The sequence below is a fragment of the Anoplopoma fimbria genome, chromosome 4, assembly GCF_027596085.1.
Source record: "Anoplopoma fimbria isolate UVic2021 breed Golden Eagle Sablefish chromosome 4, Afim_UVic_2022, whole genome shotgun sequence".
Taxonomy (NCBI): Eukaryota; Metazoa; Chordata; class Actinopteri; order Perciformes; family Anoplopomatidae; genus Anoplopoma; species Anoplopoma fimbria.
In genome coordinates this window covers 11,937,967-11,962,156 of record NC_072452.1, presented here as the reverse complement: position 1 = coordinate 11,962,156, position 24,190 = coordinate 11,937,967, and the positions used below count along the sequence as shown (strand labels likewise).

Below are 24,190 nucleotides of genomic sequence, written 5' to 3'. Positions count from 1 at the left end.
TCACTGCTCAGGGGGTTGTGTTTACTCTGGTTCAACAGCTGGTTGGACCGTCTGCACGTCGACCAATAGGATCTCGCGCTCTTATCGACGGAGGGAGAGAAAAAAACCCTCTCAGTCGCCATGATACAGCAGCGGAAACGGGGGAGAAGTAGCTAGAAAACAAAAGAGAGCACGCAGTCGTCCTCGCGCTTTGGAATGCTCTTGCAGGTAAAACACACGAGGAGCCTCTCTGTCAGAGCCGAGCTCCTCACGCGTCACCTGCGTCGTGTCCACGTGTCTGGACCGCGGTGGTCGTCCACATAAACCAGACGTACCTCGAGTGATTCAGACGTGTTAGCTCGAGGCTAGGCTAAGCTAAGCTAGGCTACATCGCGCACAGTTCCTCGCAGCGCTGTGACGCGTCGGAGGCTAACCAGCTAGCTAGCGAGCTAGCAGCTAACTAATGCGCTTTTTCGTGGCCTAGTGTTTAATGCGCCAGTCAGTGCTGTGCTGTTATGTAAACAGCAGCAGAGCAGGACTCTTAACATGCTCCTGCTCCTGTCTAGTCCAGCCTGTGTCCTCACAGTGTCTCCAGCGTCGCCTCTTTGTCCCCACAGTGCTTGTTAGCTGTTAGCTCTGCAGCGTTTGTTGTGTGTAGTTTGAATGCTGCCTATTTAGGGGAAGCTAGGCTAACGAGCTAGCCTCAGCCAAAGGGAGAATGGGCTAATCTCAGATAGAGGAGGCTATTTTCTTTACTTGTTTTGTTTTCTGAGTTACAGTTTGACATGTATTAATGTTATGTAACTTAACTCCAGTGAAATCTCAGCACCCATAGAAAGCAGTGTAAAGTTAAGTAATATATCACTTTAACCACATCTTTATTAAATACTTGTTCTCTGTGAGTTGTAGAGGTTTTCTGCCAACATGTGGTAACACAAGCCTTTTGAAATGGTCATTACAAATGTGGTTACCTGATGAGCCACTGTGTCCACCACCTCCAACATAAATCAAAGTATTCCAGCTTTAGATGCACTTATGACTTCTGGTGACTAGTAGTTCTCTTGAATACCTTTTGTTGAATACACTTATCCTAAGTCGCTTTGGATAAAAGCGTCTGCTAAATGACTAATGTAATGTAGATCAAGGACAAACTTCCTTAAGTGTCTTTCAATTGATGGCATGTGGGAGATCTTTGACTATGTCCATGAATGATAATGTAAAATCAAAAATTTGTCTCTGCAGTGTTATAGGAATGCCCAAGGAAAAATATGACCCGCCGGATCCAAGGCGGATGTACACAATAATGTCGACCGAGGAAGCAACAAACGGGAAGAAGTCATACTGGGCTGAGCTGGAAATCAGCGGTGAGTATTGTCAGGGAGTTCCTAGATTTTTGTAGGTAAAGTAGTGACTTCATGAATCTACCTTTTCATAACCCAAACCCTATCGGGCACATGTAACAGGCCTTTACACAGCAGACCTTTTGACATGTCGTATTAGAAATTAGAAAACTTGCCTAAGAGTGACCGGAATTGCACAATACCAAGAATCTGAAGACAAAAGTAGCAGAATGGAATTCAGCCATCATTCATTTGATTATTTAAGTCCAAAAGTATTGTGCTAAAAAAAGGCCTGTTACTAGATCATCATCACCGGCCAATGTAGCTCTGCACATGTCCGTCCCTTTTAAGGCTGCAGCTAAGTTTTTCTTTTTTTTTATTATTATAAATGATTCAGCCAATAACAACTCTTGATTAATCGCTTGGCCCATAAAAATGTCACAAAATAGTGTTGTGTTCAGTTTCAGGGCAAAATCTTAAGATTTCTTGTTTTGCGTGACAAACAGCAATATTAATTTTATGATATTAAATGCATTTTATAGGAAACTCAGATAATCCACATCAATCCAGTTAACCAGAAAATCGAACAGTAAAGGATTTGTCCATTATCGTAGTTGTTGCTATTTAATTATCTGTTTAAATAACTTGAATAATTGACTAACCACATAGCTCAAATCCCAAACTGTGTTTTGCTAGGTTCGAAATGGGTCAATGTAAAATTGTTTTACCCCGCAGATACAACATGGTCAACAGTCTTAACATGTATCTATTTGTCCATGTTTTTTTGTTTTTTCCGATATCAGTGCAGTCCTGCAGTTATGCACAAGCCTCATCATAATCATTGTGAAATCAATCAACCCAATGTTGACGCATTCACGCCAATGGGGAAACAAGATATTTCACATTTTGACTTTGTTGCGGAGGAAGTAAATAATTGGATAGTTGGATTTAATTATCCTGTGCTTGTTCTTTTCCCACTGTCACTGCAGGCAGAGTAAGGAGTCTCAGCACAGCCCTGTGGTCTCTCACCCATCTCACTGCCCTGCACATTAGTGACAACTCATTGTCACGCATCCCGCCAGACATTGCCAAACTACACAACCTGGTGTACCTGGATCTCTCATCCAATAAGATCAGGAGCCTGCCGTCAGAGCTCGGCAACATGGTGTCTCTCAGGTGAGTGGTTTGAGGCTATATTTAAATCATAATTCAGGCACAATGGAGAATAACTATCTGTCACCTGGTTGACCATGATTTGGCACTCACACATGCTTCAAACTGGTTCTACCAATTATGGGTTCATCAATGAATCATAGGTCCATAGGCAATCTGACATGTTTTTTTCCCACATTAAGTTCACATTAACAATCAATCTGAAGTAGGAAAGTATGACATAGGCAAATAATGTTTTTGAACAGCAATAAAGATGGTTGTTTCTGAGGACGGCTGGTTTCTAATGATCAAATTCCCCCATGTCCTCCACAGGGAACTGCTTTTAAATAACAACCAGTTGCGGGTTCTGCCATTTGAATTGGGGAAACTGTTTCAGTTACAAACACTGGGGTTGAAAGGTGAGTGGCTTATCAATATTTTTTTTGTAGCCATTCCAGCCTTGAAATCCCATTGTTCTCTTAGCAATGATTCAGCCCACTCTGCTTTTTCCTTCACCAGGAAACCCACTTGCACAAGAAATTATGAGCCTCTACCAGGAACCTGATGGCACGCGGAGACTGCTCAACTACTTGTTAGACAATCTGGCAGGGGCTATCAAGCGCAGTGAGTCCCCCCCTCTCTCTGGCAGTTCTGAGACCAGAACAGGAATTACATTTAGCCAGTTTTTATTCACCCCAGTAGATGTAGATGGTGACATTGTGAACCCAGCAGCTTATGGGTGTTAAACCTGCTTGACATCTGTGTTCATGTTGTCACCCACATTAAACATTTCCCCCCCCATCTGCTTAGTACCAACAGAGCAGCCCCCAGCCCGGTCATGGATCTCAATCGCGGAACCAGACCGAACACGGGCCTCAGGTAAGGACAACATAGTTAAGATGTATATGTACATACATGCATGCACACAAAATCTAAATTCTCTTTTTAGAAAACCCTGTTTACCAAATGCTGCGTAAAATGAATGTTTTCCATGTATAGACAGGAAAAAAAGAATACAGCACTGAGCTAGGCTTTATTATGGTCATTTATTTTAATACTAGTAGTTAAACAAGTTTGTAAATGTCCCTACCCCTCCTTAAAAATATCCAAGGCAAACATAAATCATCAGCTTCTCCAGCAATTCTAAGTTCGGTCCTTTTTGTCCCTTTCTCCCCACAGCACTGTTCTCTGTGATGTGCTACAATGTGCTGTGTGATAAGTACGCCACACGACAGCTATATGGCTACTGCCCCTCTTGGGCTCTAAACTGGGAGTACAGGAAGAAATCCATCATGCAGGAGATAATGGGCTGCAATGCAGACATCATCAGTTTGCAGGTGAGAGATGGACGTCAGAGCATGTGTTCAGGTTTCCAGTGAAATTTACGCACATTTGATTATCTACGCAGATCAACAAGATAAAAAAATTTGGGTTGGGTGATGGCACCGGGGTGATTTTGGCTACGCATCAAGTCAATACAATGAAAGCCACACCTGTAACATGTTATGCAAAACAATAAAGGCCCTCTTTGTCCACCAGTCTTGTATTCAAATGTTTCATTTTGAATTAGTTTTGTTATTTTCAGAAGGAGGTGTTTGTTATACATGAGTGGGTGTAAATCTTTCCTGTTCCTTAAACGTTTCTTGGTGATTACAGGAAGTTGAGACGGAGCAGTACTACAATTTCTTCTTGCCTGAGCTGAAGGAGCAGGGGTACGATGGGTTCTTCAGTCCAAAGTCACGAGCCAGGACTATGTTAGAGTGCGACCGTAAACACGTGGATGGATGTGCGATTTTCTACAAAACGGAAAAGTATGTACCCACAATTTTTGTAGTTGTCTTATTGCCTATATCTCTTAAGTAGAATTAGGATAAATAATTATTTAACAGTTAAATATATTTTTTCATCTCATTTATTCATTTATTTTTGTATAAATGCCAGAATAAGAGGCTTGTATCTCAAAGTCCGAATATAAACAAAAGCTTATTATCTGATATTGTGTAAGGAGAAAAATGAGGATAGCTTCTAATGTTGCTTGAGTGACTTATACAGTGTTATTGTTGTGCAGTTATAGTTCACTAAAATTGTAAGATTTTCTTCAATTGAACAGATGCAATAATTCTAACAAATAAATTAGGTATGGCCCTTTAAGTGTTTCACTCTGGGTCCAATATGTAATGCTGGGAAACTGAAACCTGTGCTTTTATTTGCTGTGTTGACGGAGTCTTGTTTTTGTTGAGCGGTGTATCAGATGAGTGGAGCTGCCACTGTTGACCTACCTTACTAGTCTGACTATTCGGCAAATTAGAAAGTATTTTTGTTGTAGTCTTCAGGCAGCGCTTTCACAGCCGTAAAACCACAAGCCCTCTGCATTCATAGGCTACAAAAGCTAGATGTTTTTAGACAGAATACTATGGGTTGACATTGTGATCAGTATTCAAAATGGGCTCTGTTTATACCAAAGCACATAGATTCATAGATTTTTGTCCACATTTTGAGAAACCTGTGCATTGCACATGTTTATTGAAGAATATGAAAGCGGTGCTTTTATGAGTCAGCCATAGCTACTTACAATATCAAGCACACGTGAGACCACAACATTGGTTGAGCGTTATGCGAGAAAGCACTTTGTAAGATTGGAAGTCAGTTGTGGTCAATGAACCTGAGCTGTAAATTTTCATTTGCATTAAAGGGGCAGAACACGGATTTTGCACATTAAAGTCTGTTTATAGGTTTTGGGATGTATTATAACATGTGGGGAAAAAGTTGTGTAAAGCATTTTTTGGCTCGGCCGTGTTGTGAAAGGGTGATACATTTCATGAAGTGATTCCTCAAGTTGAAAAGGAACATCTGGTGTTTAGAAACAAAGACGTCAGCTTGTCTGATCTCTGTAGATGCTACTCTTGTCATCCTGAGGCTTGTAAGCTGCTACAAACAGCAGAATCTCTAAACTGTTGATGGACTTTTTCAATTGGAGGTAATTAAGGCGCAAGAAAGAAAAATGTGTGGAATAAAAAAAAGACTATGGCTGTATTGATTTTGATGCTTTCAGCTGTCCAGCGTGAGTTTGACTATATAGATGAATAAGATGCTAAATTGGTTGGGTACTAGTGCCAAGGAGACATAAAAATAAAATCAGTTCAGCTTTGAATCTCTATATGAGACAATAAGTGATATTATTAGATAATGACAAATAGTTTTAACATAACAAACTATCTGAGATTAAGCACACAACAAATTGTTATCATAGAGTTTTTATAGTGGATAACCGTAGTAGTCTGAAGCTTTCAGTGTTGGCGAGGTAAAAACAATACAACCTGATGGCATTCATGTCACTATTATTAGCCTGCCATAAATAAAAGAGGCAATAATTTAAAACTGATAGACTGATGTTTAGTCCGTACAGCAGCTGGCAGTGCTGATCTCTGCATTTTACTCCATCAGATAAGTCACCATAAGTTGAATGGACACTATGAGACTTTTAAATTCCCACTCACTCATAAAAATGAATAACATGTATAATTGAAAATGTATTGTGCTGGATGTCATTAATCTTAAATGAATGAAAGAGCTTGTAGTTTCCCCTAAATTGGTATATTCATCATTATGTTGTCCAATTTCTGCTTGCTCTTTTTCTCTGATATTGAGAGGCATCAAGTTTTACCAATTAACAAAATGAGAATCAGTCTCGGGAGCAATCTCTGTGCTTTGGGAGAATAATATTCGTCTCTGTTATGGTTAAAGTCAGTTAGATGGAAAAACATACATAATTGAAAAAATAATACAATAGCCTACATGATTAACAACTTCTCATGCATGAGCAATTAAAGGACACAGCTGCAATAATTTTGAGCCTGACGATTACACCACTAAGTTCATATATTTTAATTGCTTCTTTTAAGTTTCAAAGATAAGAGCAATCTGATCTTCCTATTATTGAAGCACTTCCAAATTTCATGGCTGTGTCCTAATCCTTATCTTAACTTAAGAAATTCTAACTATCAGTTAATTCGATTCTTCAATCAGCACTCGTCCTTTCATGCCTATATCTATGTTTTATAATATCCCTGAAGGCTGCTCGACATGGACGAGCCATTATGTCAACAGCTCTCACGTGTCACTGGCTAGCGAGGTGGTGGTTGTTGTTGTTATGGACAAAAAAGCTGCATGTTCAGTCTTAGCTACAAGGAGTCAAAAGCAGTAATTGTGTCGATGGAGGAGAGGAAACCCCACTTTTTTAAAATGATTTAATAAAATGATTTTTTGGCAGTCAATATAAACCGATTTAATACATGCTCTGGAAATGTTATAATGTCATCATACGTATGAGTACCCTTTCTGTCATATTTTGGTGTTCTAGTCGTTCCTCATCGTCATTGTAAAATATGCCATATTCTCTCAGCTGCAGCCTTGAGTGGCCTCTCACCGGCTGAATAAGACTAAATATCAAAGTCATACGAAATACCGTAAATGTCCACTGTAATGTAAGGGTTAGACTTAAACAAAAATGAAACTACTGTAACAACCGCAGCGATTTTTAACACTATAGACCTAAATCCCATAGGAAGAGATAAGGTTGACTATCAGTGAATTAAAAAAAACAATTCAAATAGGATTTTTTCATAAATGCAGGATACCTGTTTCTGTGATACCAAGACATTCCAGATGTCACCCTAAACTGAGATTACATGGGAATTCTGACCTGAACCAGGATCCGTTTGATGCTTGTACATCCTTAATGATGCTTGTTTCCATTCATTTATTTCCGACACTGCTTACAGACCTTGTTAAGTCCTCTCTTCCCTTCCTTCTGTTCATCTCCAGATTCAGTGCAGTGCAGAAACACACAGTGGAGTTCAACCAGCTGGCCATGGCTAACTCCGAGGGCTCAGAGGCTATGCTGAACAGGGTGATGACCAAGGACAACATCGGCGTAGCTACACTGCTAGAGGTCCGCAAAGAGATGATGGAGGCCTCCTGTGAGTAGACTCTGTTCTGATCTTTGGGACTTCTTATTTGGCGATTGGCTAGTCCTGGAAATGCTGAGTTGACTTTCGTCTAATACTGACTCACCCGAGGACTGTCGGTGTTGTTACAGAACCATGCTCCATAAATGGCCGTTCTTGGTGCTGTGTTTTTCATTAGCAGGATTCCTCTCTGTGTTGCATCCCCCTGCTTACTTTTCTCTCTCCTCTCAGCTGGAAAGTCGCTCCATGGCATGGAGAAGCAGCTGCTCCTGATAGCCAACGCCCACATGCACTGGGACCCGGAGTACTCTGACGTCAAGCTGGTCCAGACCATGATGTTCCTGTCAGAGGTGAAGAACATCGTAGACAAGGCCACACGCAGCCTCAAGTTGTCCTCTGTCTCTGGTGAGATCAATGCCATTCCACTGGTGCTGTGCGCTGACCTCAACTCCTTGCCTGACTCTGGTAAGTACGCAAGGCTGATAAGTGTTTATCTGACCAGAGGGTTTGTTTGTACATGCATTGAAGATTCTAAAACTGTGACGGGTAATCGTTAGATCGTTTCCCAGTATCTCCAAACAATGTGTTCTCGAACGTCTCTGGATAAGCGGGTCTGTCCTTCATGGCTGTTTTTGTCAGTTTGACATGGGGGGAAAAAAGGAACGAGCACCCGATCACCGAAATAACCCAAATGACTACATTTTTAAAAGATTGTATTGTACCGTATAGCCTTATTGCACTGGCAGCCATAAATGTACAACATACTTTCAGTTACGTTTTAAATATTTATTATTGAGATAGTTTGAGATACTTTTTTTCAGAAAGCAATTCTACACTAAACCTTAAACGCATTATTCTGGCAAAAGTGTTAAGGGATCAAATCTTGGTGGTATTTGTATAATTTTTGACCCGTTTTCAGTTTATTACTCTCCACAAAATCATCTTGAACTTACTAGACAATTTGGTGTCCATAAAAACTGATTTATTAAAAACGTTTTATGCCAGAGAAGCCATCAGGAGTAAAGCATGTCAAAAAGACAAGACTAGTGATAAACCTTTCATTTCTTAAAAATAAAAGTTATAGATTTAATTAGGTATTAATTACTTTGACTTGGATGTTACGTAGTAATGTAGTTGATGCTAAAGTCAAATATTATTCATTTCTGGGGATGGTGGATATCAGCCAATTTATTTATCGTCTGCTCCACACTATTTTTATATCTGCCTTTAAGTGTCCACTTTTATTTGGGGGCTCTTGAGAATTGTGGTGGTACTCAGTTTTTATAGATCAAACAGTCATTTAATGGAGAAAATAACCTGCCGATTAATCAATGGGGATAGTAATCAATATTTGCATTGGTAGTGTTTTTGCAGTTTCTTAGCATTGCATAAAGCCACACCAGAAACACGCTACACTAAGACCTTCTACAACATGTTTGATTCTGCCATATCTGCATGCATCTAGTTTATCAATCATTACATTGATACATTTGCTCCTTTGGTCCTTTTACACCTCGTCTCTAAGTTGAAGGTAAAGTAGTCCGGAAAAGGGATTCAGTCTTTCCTGCTAATTTTTACTGCATCGATCATTGTAGCCTTAGACCGTTACGAAAGACAGGACCTGAACCGACACACAGATTTATTTTTGTGTTTTTGGTTCTAATGTGCTAGAAAAGTGAACCAGATACAACCGGGCCCATGGTGACGGTAGGAACTTATTGGGCTTGGTCTGTTGGGACCCTTGATGTGCCACTTGACTTTTCTTCATTCTGACGAAGACTTCTTCTCTTCTCTTCCCTCTGTTCAGGAGTGGTGGAGTACCTAAGTAGTGGTGGGGTGGACTGCACCCACAAGGACTTCAAGGAGCTCCGTTACAGCGACAGCCTGACCAAATTCAACTGCAATGGCAAGAACAGCACGTCCAACGGCAGGATCACCCACGGCTTCAAGCTGAAAAGCGCTTACGAGAACGGCCTGATGCCTTACACCAACTACACCTTCGACTTCAAGGTGATTGTACTGACGGTGCAGATATGTGTGTGGTTGTAGTCGATAACATCAAGGATGTCTTACTTTGAGCTGACTCCCCTTCATCTTCTCTCCTCAGGGTGTCATCGACTATATTTTCTACTCCAAGCCTCACCTGAACGTGCTGGGTATCTTGGGCCCCCTGGACCCCCACTGGCTCGCAGAAAACAATGTCAGCGGCTGCCCACACCCCCACATCCCCTCCGACCACTTCTCCCTCTTCGGCCAGCTGGAGCTTCTCCTGCCCAATCTGCCCCCCCAGGTCAACGGGCTCCATCTGCCTGCACGCAGGTAGTGAGTCCCTGCCACACCACCAGGGGACGCTGCAACCACAGCCTCTTCTATTCAGACCCTCCTCCCTCCCACTACCAGCTCTTCCCTCCACCATACCGGGGGAGGAAGACAAATACACAACCTGTAAAATATTCGTACAGTGAGGTCTGGCCGACAGGGATTTCGTATAATGTTATAGATATTCTATATTTTTTCTTTCTCCGTTTTTTTCTTTTTTGTTCTTTTTTTAACTGCTTGATTCAGTCCTGTTCGTGTATCATATTTTGTGTTTTGGACTCCCCCCTCCTCCTCAAATCCACCCACCTACCCACCCACTTTGCTTCTGTCTTAACTATAGGGGATGGTAGCTCGTTCAGATTTGTCTCATGGGGCACCGTTTGGTTTTAGAGCAAGGGGAAACTGAGAAGTGGCTGAGGGGACGACGTTCACCTGAAAAGCTCCCTAGCTGATGGTCTGCCTGTCTGTCTGTCCTGTATAAATCTGAAACCAGCAACGACAGCGGACTTGTCAGTCTCGGACCTCCATCATTGGCTTGTGCTTGTTTCCCCCCCTGCGCTCTGGGCAGCCAGCGTGCTTTCTCAGTCTCTTTAGGATTCGCTCCTTAGTTGAGTCGGATGTTGTTGGGTCAGCCTTTAGCTGGTAGTTAAGCCGCCCCGGAGGTGGATGTAGCGCAGCTAGTATGAGGTGAGATGTCCTGCTGTCATTCTGTGGTGCTGAGGCCTTATGTGTGGTCACGGCCTCCCGTGGTGCTACAGGATAGTCTCCACCTCTGACCCCGGCCCTGGTGCATTAGCTACCAAACCCACAGATGCCTCGAGAACCAAACGTCCAGAGAACTACATGTGCCCTGTTTCACATGGGCTGTATGTGGTGTTCATTTGTGAAGGAGGGATATGGTGAGAAACTGAGGGCAGCTACCATCCTGTTTGCAGACTGTTTCACCCCAGCTTGTATAGTTGTTAGGCTAGGCCTGTGCTTAGGAGCTCATGTGGCCCACGTACCCCCATTTTTTTTTTTTTGGTCAAGGGATTTAGGCTGATGGGCAAAGTGATAAGGGGCTTTTCCACAAATCTTTTCTTTGTCTCGATTGCTTTTAGGCAGAGAGAGCGAGTAATGGCTAATACACAGGAGTAAAAACCAGCATTCCTCTCACTGTCTGGAGTTGCCATCCAACTCCACACATGCAAGCTTACACACACACACACTTGCATACACTCACAAACAAACACACACGCATCACACAACACAGGTAATTTGCAGGCAGATCTGTAGCACTGTCTCTGAGGCCAGTAGTGACTTTCCCAGCCATAAATTCCATACACAAAAGCCGTGGTTTTTTCCACAAGTGTTTGTACAGAATAGAAATCTAGACTCAGTCTTTACATGATTGTATATGAACCACAAAAGACCTGTTTTCTGGCGTTTTTTTGTACTAAGAGTAAATTATGATCAGATTTGAGAAAAAAAAAAAAAGATTGTATTGTAAACTATGGCTAAATTTTTATCCAGTTAATGTTGAGATGAATTGATATTACCAGCTTGTACAAAAGACGTAAGAATAGGTTGTTCAAGGCGTTCACTGTCACAACTTTGCACTCCCTAAATATTAACTGTAATTAATGTATCGGTATTGTTATTTTTTTTTTTCTCCCCCTTCCCCCCTGCTGTTGATTTGATTTTGCTGGCCTATTGCTGCAATTGTAAATAGACCACAGAGTAGTCCGCCTGTTGCTTCTAGCCCATTAACAAAGCCATTGATCCACACTGCTGCCATCAGTTCAGTTAAAAAAGGACACGCAAGGATGAGTCCCAGCCCACCAGTAACTCCACATCTGTTCATCTATATATCTCTCACACACACTCCCACTAGTGACGTGTGACTGATTCAACTTATATTAATCCCACATGTACAAGAAAACATCGTGCCTCACTGTAGCAGTTGTCGTTGTCTTGCACTATTTACATTTGACGAACGCCTGAACAACCTTTTCTCCTTTTATTTTTAAATACTGTTGAGACATTTGTGAAGATTTTATGTCCTTTTATTGGGTTTTTGTTAATGTTGATTTCCTTTTTTTTTATGAGCTGTGACAATGTTATGATGATGTGTATATTCTTCCTATTCATTGAGCTCTCTAGTAATCAGGTATGCTTTCTCCACCGACCCTTTCTCCCCTCCTTAAGGAACATCAGTAGGATGTCTAATCTTTATTAAATCCACTCTCCCTGATTGTTTGCACCCTATTTGTACCTTAGCACAGCGCCACGCCCAGAACCCCAAAATATCTAGCCCTTTGCTCCTTTGATGGCCATGAAATCTAAATCTCCTAAACCTGTCCATCACCCTACACCCCTTAAACTGCCCGACCTCACACCTCCCCCACCCACTATGTTACTCAAGCTGTGTCTTTTAAGCCCCTTTGCTCAACCACTCTGTATAGATCTCTTACCCTTTTCACTGCAGCTATAGTGCCATCTGTGGACCCCCTACCTTTTGCATTGGAGAAGGTGGAAGGCCCACTGTGCTCTGCTTTTGGATGAACGAGGGATGAGGAGCAGTGAGCTCAGCTAATTCACTCTGAAAGTCAGGCAGGCGTATTTGCAATGAATCAAACAACAGAATTTATTCAACAGACATGCTTTTACACAAATACACCAGATGATGAGCAATTCAGACGCAGCTCCCCTCACTCTCTGGTCCATCATAATAGCAAATAAAGATCTAATTTACTTTAATGTATATGTTGAAATGACATTTTTAAAAGCAAGAGGGAAGCAAGTAAATAGGAAGTATACGTTTGTTCCCCAGATCAAGGTTTCTTGTCCCATTTGTTTCCCCCCTACACGTTCGTCTTTTAACTTTGTTTGTTTTGTTTTCCAATGGAAACCAATGTGTCCAGTTTGATTTATTTTTTTCCTGAATGGCATTAGTATTGTAGTAGATTTAAAGGCTAGCTTTTTTTGTAAAGTGTGAATAAAAGATGTATCTCATGTTTCCTTTCTAAAAAGAAAAATGGATTGTGTTTTGATGTGTAAATCATGAATTCTACGATGGTGTTATGTTTGCTACATTGTTTTAACTCGTACTCAATATATTTTTCCCCCCGTATAATATTTCCATCACAAACCAAATCCTCTGTAGAAATCATGATGATGAGACATTGTCTTGACTGGTTGATTAGAGGAGTTTAATGTTGCTGATAATGCTTCCTAGAATGAAGGATTGAGAGCTCATCAGAGGAAAGTACCAGCGCAGGGATATTCAATTAGATGTGTTTTTGTGTTAAATTTGCTTTCAGCTTTATTTTGGTTATTGCATGGCACTAGCTGGAGAGTGCTAGTGCCTTTTAGGTTTAGGACAGCAGAGCTGTCTCACTAGTGGCTGCAGTTCAGTCCTAGAAGCACTGTTCTGACTGGTGTAAAATGTGTTCTAAGACTAAGCTAACAGCGCGCCGCTGGTCGCTAAACTGGTCCTGTGATGATTTTGAGTACTACTAGTCCATTTCACTCTGTTCTTGTGCATCACAGTGGTTGAACCTGTTACACTAGCTAGCTACTATTGACAGTCACTGGTGTGACTCTTGAGTCTTTTTGGTTGTTGACTCCCCTCCTCCTCCTCCTCCCCCCCCTTTGTTAAACCACAGACTTTGACTTCTGACTGAAATTCTGGCGAATCACAGAGCTGAGTTTTTTTTTCCACCCTGTAAGCTCCGTTAGCGACCACATTGCTAGCTTTGTACTTTCCACTGTTGCATTTGTGTTTCATAGTTGGCTTGTTTAGGTGTAGAGTAATTTCCCAGGCTGCATCTCTTTGTAATGGTGCACACCAAAGCTGCTTGTAGTCCAGTTCTCTGTTGTACAGCCGGTTCTTTCTTCAACCACTCACATTTTTGTTTTGTTTTATCCGAATCATAGTCTTCATGAAATGTAGGGCTGTAAGGAAAGCTAAGTACTTTTGTACCTTTTTTCCTTGAATCACATGAACACGTTGCATCCATATTCATACTCTTGTTGGGGGTTTGATTTCGCAAAACATGAAATTTTAAATGCATCCTTTTCAAAAACAACTTGGCAATAATACCCAGAAACATTCAGACATACAGAATGGGTTTTTAAATATTTTATCTGGAAAATGTAGCTTTTTCATCTTTCAAACTGTGGTTGTTGTGGGTTGTTTTTTTTTGTTGTTGCTTTCGATCTCTCCATCTTCAACCTGCTAGACCGTTCTGTTACCTGAATACCTTTTCTTTTCCCCTTGGATCATCCATCTTGTATATTTGCTCATCTCCTTCTCTCTGCCGATCTAGTAGTAGTTGTCCAATGATCAGGATTGTCTTCTCTGTAGTCAGCTGAGTGCATATATTGATCTGTGTCACTGTGTTTATGCACTGGACCAACTATTGTTTACCATTCATGAAATACCAGCAAAAAAAAAGAAAAAGAATAATGACAAAGCACTTGCACAATGTTGTAGAATGTCCATTAATCTAGATGAGAAATCAAGGCAGCTGTTTTCAAATCAACACATACTGTTTTAAAAAGAAACTGAATGGTAAACAATGCTTTCTGTTGTACCCCTTAGCCGTCCTCTTGATTCTCTTCGGACTAGTTCTTTTTATTTTTATTTTTTTCCCGTTTGACTACAGGTTCTGCTCGTTTCCTTTACACCTACCTATGTATTTTCCTACTTCTGGTTGAAAATAAATTCTATATTATCTGTTTCAAGCTGTGTCACCTCTTATTCTTTGCAATGGATATTGAAAATAAATTCTATATCTGTTCTCCTTGTACTGCCTCCTTTTTTCTTATTTTTCTAATTTTCTGCTTATTCTTTCATTACACAACACAAATTGACGGCAGGTAGTGTTTTTAGTGTTATTTTTCTCCTCTTCCTCGGTCCAGAAATGTCAAATTTGTAAAACATGCAGTGACAGCAAGCAGACTACTAGCTCACGCCGCATATTCACCCGGGTCTCACATGTAACACAATCTAAACCCATCATTTGTGTGGTGGTTGAAGTTGAAGATGCAAGTTTGTTGAAAAACTGGTGCCAGAACATGCAGGTTTACACTCCGACTATATTCTGGGGTGAAATGAAAAGCTCCACACTCACAACTCGCTGTGACACATTTGTCCAGACTAGTGGGTTAAAGACAGTCATGGTTGAAGCCTCCGTGTCAGCAAGTACACTCGCCCCCTGAAGTGTCCTTTGGTAAGACACCGAACATTTATAGGCGCCACGGGTGCTGTTTTGTAGCCGAGCCTGACCTTTTGTTTTTCCTCCAGGACAGCAAATGAAAAGAGAATTTCCCATTGGGGATCAATAAAGTTTAACATTAACATTTAATACCTAAAATGGCCTGGGGATGACAGTTGTGTTTTATCGTTTGTGGACACACGGTGGAGCCAAAGGATCAGGCTACAAAATAAGAACTGAAAAACGGAGCCATCTGTGTCGTCTGCTGAAGGAGTGAAGATGCCAGGTCTGAAGGAGTCACTGGAGGCCCATAAAGTCGTGCTGGAGTGAGTTTAGAGAGAAGCTGATTAGGAGAGTTGACGTAGAACACAGTTGGGGCACAATGATAACATTCCAATAGAGTATATGGGACATAACGTGTGAATATGACTGGTGTTAATACATGTTGTTATTGATATGCTAATTACAGCTGCCAATGATAACAGGGGAGTCTGTGTGCGTGTGTATATACAGTGTATATAGTATACAATATACTATATGCAGTGTATATAATATACAGTACAATGTTTACAACCTCTGTCGACTGTTTCCCAGAGCTTCATAGGACTAGTGTCTTGATTTTTCCATTAATCCTTTTTAATTGACAATGGTTATAATAATCGGTTGAATAATTTAATGCAACAATTCATCAACCACAAATTCAAGTTTTGGACTGATGATCAGACTCGGTTTAGCAACAAAACGTGTAGAAGATTAATGAAAAACATAACTGAACGATTGAAATTCCTCATGGGTTTATATCCTTTATACTGATAAAGCCTCTTAATTGAAGTTAAAATCAGAAATCACTTTAGCATGAAGAAACAACACCTGCCTGTGTCTTCATAACTATTTATTAATTGTACACCACTTGTTTTCACTACAAAATACAACCATTGACAGTAATTTAATGGTAATGTGAAAAAAAGGATTTATATAAATGTTGGGACAAAACATCATGGTGTTCAGCTTTTGTAAAAAATATTAAATAGGGTACAGATTCATTTTGAATAATGGTCATTTCAAGAAAGTTTTTATTTTATTTTGTGGGATTTTCTAGTCTGTTAAACTCATGGATGGTTCATTTTTACCCTTAAGACATCAGAACGGTTAATCAATAATGCAAATGATCATTACTTGTAGCCGTAGATCTGAGTAGGAGAAGAAAGTTTGCCTTAACTGACAGATCAACACTGTTGACTTGTCTTTCCTCATCATGCTAGGCCTGCCAACACTGGTAGCCTTTAATCAATGTGGTATTCACTGAGGTCTGTTCCTTGTGTTTCTGTTTGTTTGCTTCAAATTGTTGGGCTGGTATATTTTTGCAGAACATGGTGGACTTCCAAACTAAAGTGCTGCAGCTGTGTACATGGCATTATTACTAGTTAACGGACATGCAATGATGTGCGCCACCATCTCTCCATCATAAAGATGAATTGGTTGCACTCACGCACAAGTGGAAGCAAAGCTTTAACAGATGCCCCCAGAAAAGCATCAAACTAATTGTAATAATGGTGTAAAGTTAAGCAGAGCAAAATAATTATTGATAGTTTTCCAATCAGGTTTTTAGCTCACACACACGTCTATACAGAGAGTCAATAACGCCTGCTGACGCAGCAGAAGTTGTGTGCAAAGAGCCACGGGGCTTCCTGTTATTACCCTAAAATGGACTGTGACAGTAAATATAATTCTCACCTGATTGTGCTCACATGGAAACCAGGCACTTTCCAAACACGCTGCCATAATTCTGCCGAGTTAATCTGTTTCAAATGAGCGTTTGGAAGTTGGAAGAGAATATCAAGGGAGGTCAAAGAGGCATATTTTCCCTCTTAAGGATGTGAACTATTTTTTGTTTCTGTTTTAAATGTAATTTTCTTGCAGGAGTGACATTAGAGAGGGAGTTTGTTGTTCGCGTGAAGAGAAAGAGGGAGGTAGAGAAGAGAAAGATTCCTCTCTCCTTCACCTCAGTGTTTGCCGACTATCTGTCTTGTGTTGACGTGGCAGCATGATTGCAATGCCTTTAAAGTCCTTTGCAGATGTAGACTCCCTCTTTCTCTCCTCTCTTGCTCATGCTTGTTTTCTTCCTTCTCTATATCCTCCTTTATTTCTGCTCCCCAACTCAACCACCCCTTTTTTTTTTATCCATTTCCTCTGAAATTCCCACCAGTGTTTCTAAGTATGTATGTGTGTGTGTGTGTGTGTGTGTGTGTGTGTGTGTGTGTGTGTGTGTGTGTGTGTGTGTGTGTGTGTGTGTGTGTGTGTGTGTGTGTGTGTGTGTGTGTGTGTGTGTGTGTGTGCGCACGACTACTAGGCCAGTTGCCTGTGTGATGTTCCGCCAACTTCTCCTGACATGCTCTCAGAGTATACTTCTCTGGATTCCATGGTTGTGGATTGAAGTTGTTAAGCTCCCAGAAATGAGCACATGAAATATAGCTGTGTGTGTCTGAGAGTGAGAGTGGTGGACCAGCCAGACCAGACACACAGCCAACACAGCGGGCCAAGCCTAAGCTCCCGACCTGAAATATCCTGAGAATTTTCTCTGGAAATGCAGTCAACCTTTTGAACCAATTCGGACCAAAATAACGATTGCTTGGCAACAGCTTTTATTGTGGAGGGAATGACACCTGAGCATTTGGTGGTCTGTAAATCAGCACATGCTTGTGTCAGTGCATGTGTGTGTGTTTTATCACTCTTGTTAAACCAAGGGGTGTGGTTTTGTCCTGTTAGAGTGGAAGGTGGTAACCAAAGAGTTATGTGCTGTTATGGACAGAGGACGTGAACTGCCCCGACGGCTGTGGCATATGTTATTGCAATGTTAAAAAATGAGTTAAAAAAGTGAATCAAACTTAAGATATTAAGTTAAATCAGCTGCTTCATCACACTAAGACGTTACATTCAAATATATTTTGCATTTACATTTTCACTTTGATGTAGTGCTACAGTTTTCTAGACAGATGAGTATGACAAAACTCGTAATAGAGGTCCAGACCGGGTATATCAAAGCAACATAACGCTCGGACCTCCCGGCATTACTTTAATGTTGGATGTAATTTTGTTTAAGGGCTTTATAGAAACACAGCACTCTAAGAATTAGTGGTTTAAAATCAGAAAACCGATGAGACTCCCTAAACAAGAGTTAGACTAAAGGTATTGTAAAATGAGTTCATACAGTAACAAGGCAAATTCACAAAAGAGAACATAGTGCTTCACAGAAGAAACAATATATCATCAGTGAAAAGTCAACAGTACGTTTTTATAGGAAGGACACCACAACAATTGATGTCCACACAAATAAAAGTAAAAATAGTAAAATACGGAAGATATTAGCCCAACGCATTAGCAGACAGCTAGCACAGTGGCTAGCTTGGTGGCTGATCATAAAAAAAGATTGATTAATTATAAATGAGCAAAACAGCTGTAATAAAGGAGCACCTATAGATAATGCTTCAACGAGGACATTTGAGGGTCGGATAAAAGATACCCGTCAATGTTTGATCCTGTCGATATCCGTTCTTTGGTCACAGATCTGACAAAATGACTGATGTTACAATGTCAGCGAAGCAGCAACCATGGTGCTATGTGCCAGTAGGGGTTGCTACTAGCAACAGAATATTCAGATGAAAGAACTTAAACCTAACTGCTGGTGGCAGAACAGAAACTAACTAGTATATAAATACATATATATATATTTTACTCAATGATACATCTTTTGTTGATTCCTTTGAAATTCTCATTAGATTCCTGTCTGATGTTTTACGGTGTGTGTGTGTGTGTGTGTGTGTGTGTGTGTGTGTGTGTGTGTGTGTGTGTGTGTGTGTGTGTGTGTGTGTGTGTGTGTGTGTGCTTTAGGGCTTTTTCCTGTAAGAGCAGGGTGGCCAGGTGAACAGATGTGACGCATTAACTGAAGTCACCTGTCGGGGTGCAGTGAGGTTAAATTCACCGGAGAACTAAAAGGTATCCTGAGCTGGTATCTAACTCCGGCCCTCCTGTTGAACAGTGTTGAGCTCACAAGTGAAAAGACTTCAACCACAATGGAAAATAATCTTTTTTTCTGTCCCCTTCCCTTTGCCAATTCCTTTTTTGTGACTCGTCCAGCTTCCCACTGCAGAGTTTTATTATACGGACGATCCCCCTTAAAGATGTCTGCTGTTTATGTCACAGGCCATAAAGAAACATCATAAAATGTCTGCGCAAGGCAGACAGACTCTAAATGTAAGTATGTTTCCTGCAGACTTGCACAGTATTCCTGAAATTAATGTTTTCAGCAGTCAACATAAATAATACTGTTCTACTAAGTGCACTAATACCAATGCTCCTACTCCTCCTGGTAGAAATGATTATCTGAAAGGAAGAAGGTAGCTCCTTCATGCTACACAAACAAAACCAATGTGATCAGAGCAATGAATTAAACAATGCAAAAGGGTTCTATATTAATTAGGATTTCTGAGACTTATTCATGGACATTTTTGGATTTGTAGGCCCATGTGAACAGGGGGAATGTAGTGTAACCCCGACTTACATACCACTGCTTTGTTTAGAGAAATGTCACAGTAAATACAGTTAAACAAATCATGATTATCAGTATTTTCTTTTAAGAATGAATCAGTCTGCTTGTTTTCTCCGTGAACACGTTGGACAGAAGACTGAGATGGAGGATACACCAACCAGTGAGCACACCTGCTCGCAAATGCACACATGAGCAATCCCTTCACCAGCAGCACCCCTGCCACCAGCAACATATATTATCCTCAAAGAGCACAGAAAATAAGGCCATGTGCCTGTGAAGTCATGCCAGGAATTCACAGCACGTATTTTGTGAAAAAAAAGAAGGAAAAAAAAGAATACGTGGCCTGATTTTTCTCAAAACAATGCAATGAGCCGTGTTTCCTGAGTTTATTTGTGCTCAAAGTGTGAGAGGTCAAACTTGCAATGATCTGCTTGCATGCATGTCGGTATTTTTGATGGATTGTGATTTGGGGTAAAGTTGCAATTATTCATGGGAAATTATTTTTAATCTATTTTTTTTTTTGGCAAATGCTAAAAGCGATAATGATTTTTGCACTACAGTCAAGTGTGATTTGCAAAATGACAATGTGAGGCTGGCGCCAGGATCAGTGTGCGTCTAATGATCCAGAGTTATCAGGGACAGGCTGATCCAGCTCAGTGTGCCGGGGCCTCTGTGGGATTAGACTACCTGTTGTTGAGAGTGAGGGGCCTTAAATCTTCTCCACGGATCCCCTGACATTAGAGGCGAGAATTGGACTGACTCTGTTTCTCTCCGTCTTTGTCAATAAGTCTTGGTAGCGTGGAGCATCTGGCAACTGAACACAGCGCGTTGGAGCAGGGTCGCAACCCTTCGTCTCTCTCCAGTGAGCTGCCTCCATATGACAGTCTTCCTCCCTTTCTCTCTCTCTCCCTCTCTGTCTCCAGTGCTGGCTGTGCTAATTGTTCTCCAGCTAGGGAGCGTTTGTCTGTCAACCGAGGCCTGCACACTCGCATCTGTGGGTCACAGGCTCCAGCAAAGACTGGAGCAGAGTATGACAGCTCCTCCTTTTGTGTGTGTGTGTGTGTGTGTGTGTGTGTGTGTGTGTGTGTGTGTGTGTGTGTGTGTGTGTGTGTGTGTTTGTTTGTTTGTTTCCAAAGACTAATGAGTGTGAGGCAAACAGGATGCTGTGCTGCAAAGAAAGAAAGACGTAAAATTAAATGCAAATCAATTAAGAATCAAAGTAATGGGTAGTTGGCAGAAACAGCATCATTATATCCAGAATCTGAGTATATCTGAGTCTTAGTTTTGGTTTACTCATGCTGTGATCTGAAGTTTTTTTATTGTCTGTCTCTGTTTTATGTTGTATGTCTAAAACTTTGTTTAATGTGCTGCTGTTGTCTTGGCCAGGACACTCTTGTAAAGGAGATTTTTAATCTCAATGAGGCTTTTCCTGGTTAAATAAATTTTAAATAAAAAAAATGTGTGTGTTTTCACCTGAATGGCAGAAAAGTGACTTCTGGCAAGCATTTAGGCAATTGTTACGTAGTTTAGTAAAGGAAGGTTTGACATTTAAACTGAATACAAATCCCATTAAAACGTCCTGATAAACTGTGTATGAATGGATCAAAAAGAAGGAGCCAAATCAGCTGCAGTACCCAGTGAGCATTGGTTCAAAAGTGAAAGTTTATTCCACGTCTATTTGTAGACGTCTATTAGACGTTCACGTTTAGACCACATTTAGACGTGATTTGCAATAGTGCATTTATAATCCTAATAATGTTATATCATCATTTTAGAGGTTTACTATGAAACCACATCCACATGTCTCAGTTGAAAGCCAATATTGAAAATCACGTCTAAATGTGGTCTAAAGGTGAACGTCTAACAGACGTCTACAAATAGACGTGGAATAAACTTTCACTTTTGAACCACTTTTAGACGTCTTTTAGACATGAACCTTTTCTAAAAGTCTTTTGAACCTCAAACTGCTCACAGTAAACTATGTACCAATTAAACACCTAGTCGTAGTAACACATTAACAGTTTACACTGACAGGACAAATAAGACCATCTGACACAGGCAACAATTCATTAGTTTTTATTCATACAACTACAGAATCTCCTGTTTCTTCTTTAAATGTTGTCAAAGCCTCCAGGAGCCGGTTTCAGATGATCTGCCATATTTCAGATGGATGTCTGTAAAGTAAACAAGAATTATAAAACATATTCCCTGTTGAACCAGTCTGTTCACTGGTGACCATAGTCGTTTATTAAACGTCTTTCCAACGTAAAGATGCTCACTGGCATATTACACATTATAATACTTTATATTGTTAATAAGTTGCTCTATGCCAAACAACAATGTTCAGACTGTCTTCTTGTTTGTTCATCAATTTATTTTACTCACTTCCTCTCATTTAAACTGTGTACAGCCCCACTAGCTCTCTGTAATGTATTTAGATGTAACATGGCCTAAAACTCACTTTATATCAATGAGCTACAGCTACAGCCCATAAACACATCACCATGTTAATGTTCACTGTTGTCCATGCAGCAGTAGCTAGCAGCTAGCAGCTAGCAGCCTCGCCTGCATCGGGAGCAGCTGAGTTCAGTACTGACACAGTGCGTGCAGCGTGAAGCCTCGCGCTCATCAGCTCGTTCCTGTCGTTGTGTCTCGTGAGTCTCGACCTTTCCTCTCGTGCAGTTCAGTCGAAGTTCCAAACTCTAGAGTCTAGAGTTCTTGCGCATGCGCGTTACAGCTGTAAGCGAACTTTCTTATTTCAGAGTAATGTATAGAAATGACCGCATCATGACGTCTTATGAGCTTATTTTAGCAGCAAACAGTCGATAAAGTCCGATATTTTATTTTATATGAAACATTAAATGCGTTGAATAATTTACATAAATACTATAATATATACAATATGTAAATATCATCTCTCTTACAGCCTTACGTTACAACAGAACACATTATCAACCAAATGGTGTTTTGTGACATGTTGAGGTTGTCACCGTGTTTTAGCCGGTTGAAAACACGTCGATTAGACTCGATTTCAACCAGTTTTAGACCAGATTTAGACTCTAGTGCTCACTGGGTAGAGTCATTGAACCTCAACATGGTAAATAACTGGTTGCATTAATTAGTTAATTAAACAGTTGTTGCAGCACCTGGCCAGCAGGCTAAGTGACTGAAATCAAACACACCCACGACGTGACCAACAGTGGCTTCTGGGTCTGACTACCATGCTGTGCTGCAGGGCTGATGGTGGATCACTGCTGACCTTTCACCTGCAACCAGGTGTGTGAGGGCCTGCTGCTGTTTGTGGCTGAGCCGCATCCAGCTCACCTTTGGGCTGCTCATATGGCGTGTCTTGACCCTGGAGCAGGTGGATGGAGACCTCAAGGTGCAGAATGACGTTCAGACAGGTGAGTACAGCAATGAGGACAACAAACGCAAGGCTGTGAGCGACACTTGTGCAAAAAACTGCGCAACTCTCTGTCTGTGTCTGCTTTAACTGCTGCTGCTGGAGTTTTTATTTATTTTATACAGCTCTGTGTTTTCTGCTTTGGAGACGTTTTAGCTGTTGATTCCATCATAATAAGTCCATTTAAAGAATGATAGCTCTTTTTATTTATTGTTGATCATGTCTGAGTTCTGTTCTCCTTTCTGGTTAATTCTAGTTAGATTGCACTGAGAATGGAAGGCGGTTGATTAACTGATCATCAGCTGTATGATGGTCAAAGACTGATAAAGTTTTGAAAATGTAAAAAAACCAAAACATGTAAAAACGTTAAAACTTAAAAGCTTTTTTTTTTAGAAACGTTGTAGTGTTACCATTGCACATTTAAGGGTGCTCTTCCAGAATACTGCAGACGATGAGTTTTTTCATAAATTTAAGATAATTTTAACCCACTAAAATGTAATTCAATAAAACAATGAAGTTTATCAAAATAATGAATCACACAAGGATTAAAAATGTTACTTATGTCTGAGATTTGTGATTGTATTATCAATCTCATATTTATTTAATGTTTTTTATATATACAGTGCTGTGAAAAAGTATTTGCCCCCTTCCTGGTTTCTTATTTTTTTGCATATTTGTCACACTTATATGTTTCAGATCATCAAACAAATTTTAATATTAGACAAAGATAACCCGAGTAAATTAAAAATGCAGTTTTTAAATGAAGATTTCATTTATTAAGGGAAAAAAGCTATCCAAACCTACCTGGCCCTATGTGAAAAAGTAATTGCCCCCCCTTGATAAATCATGAATGAACTGTGATTAACCACATTATTTGGAAAGCTGAGTTAAATTTCACTAGCCACACCCAGGCCTGATTACTGCCAGACCTGTTGAATCAAGAAATCACTTAAATAGAACCTGTCTGACAAAGTGAAGTAGGCTAAAAGATCTCAAAAAGCAACACATCATGCCGCGATCTAAAGAAATTCAAGAACAGATGAGAAACAAAGTAATTGACATGTATCAGTCTGGAAAGGGTTACAAAGCCGTTTCTAAGGCTTTGGGACTCCAGCGAACCACGGTGAGAGCCATTATCCACAAATGGAGAAGACTTGGAACAGTGGTGAACCTTCCCAGGAGTGGCCGGCCAACCAAAATTACTCCAAGAGCGCATCGATGACTCATCCAGGAGGTCATAAAAGACTCCAGAACAACATCTAAAGAACTGCAGGCCTCACTTG

At 40.6% G+C, this 24,190-nt stretch overlaps 1 protein-coding gene across 1 annotated transcript; it reads left to right on the top strand.

Moving 5' to 3' along the window:
• Positions 1–91: 91 nt before the first annotated feature.
• Positions 92–14,509, top strand: cnot6a (CCR4-NOT transcription complex, subunit 6a). The gene is made up of 12 exons (XM_054597072.1): positions 92–207; positions 1,222–1,343; positions 2,309–2,495; positions 2,805–2,890; positions 2,991–3,095; positions 3,282–3,350; positions 3,651–3,808; positions 4,128–4,282; positions 7,296–7,450; positions 7,670–7,903; positions 9,246–9,448; positions 9,546–14,509. Exons 2-12 carry the CDS (start codon positions 1,232–1,234, stop codon positions 9,759–9,761), a joined length of 1,680 nt encoding a protein of 559 aa, XP_054453047.1. The 5' UTR covers positions 92–207; positions 1,222–1,231; the 3' UTR covers positions 9,762–14,509.
• The last annotated feature ends 9,681 nt before the right edge of the window (positions 14,510–24,190 follow it).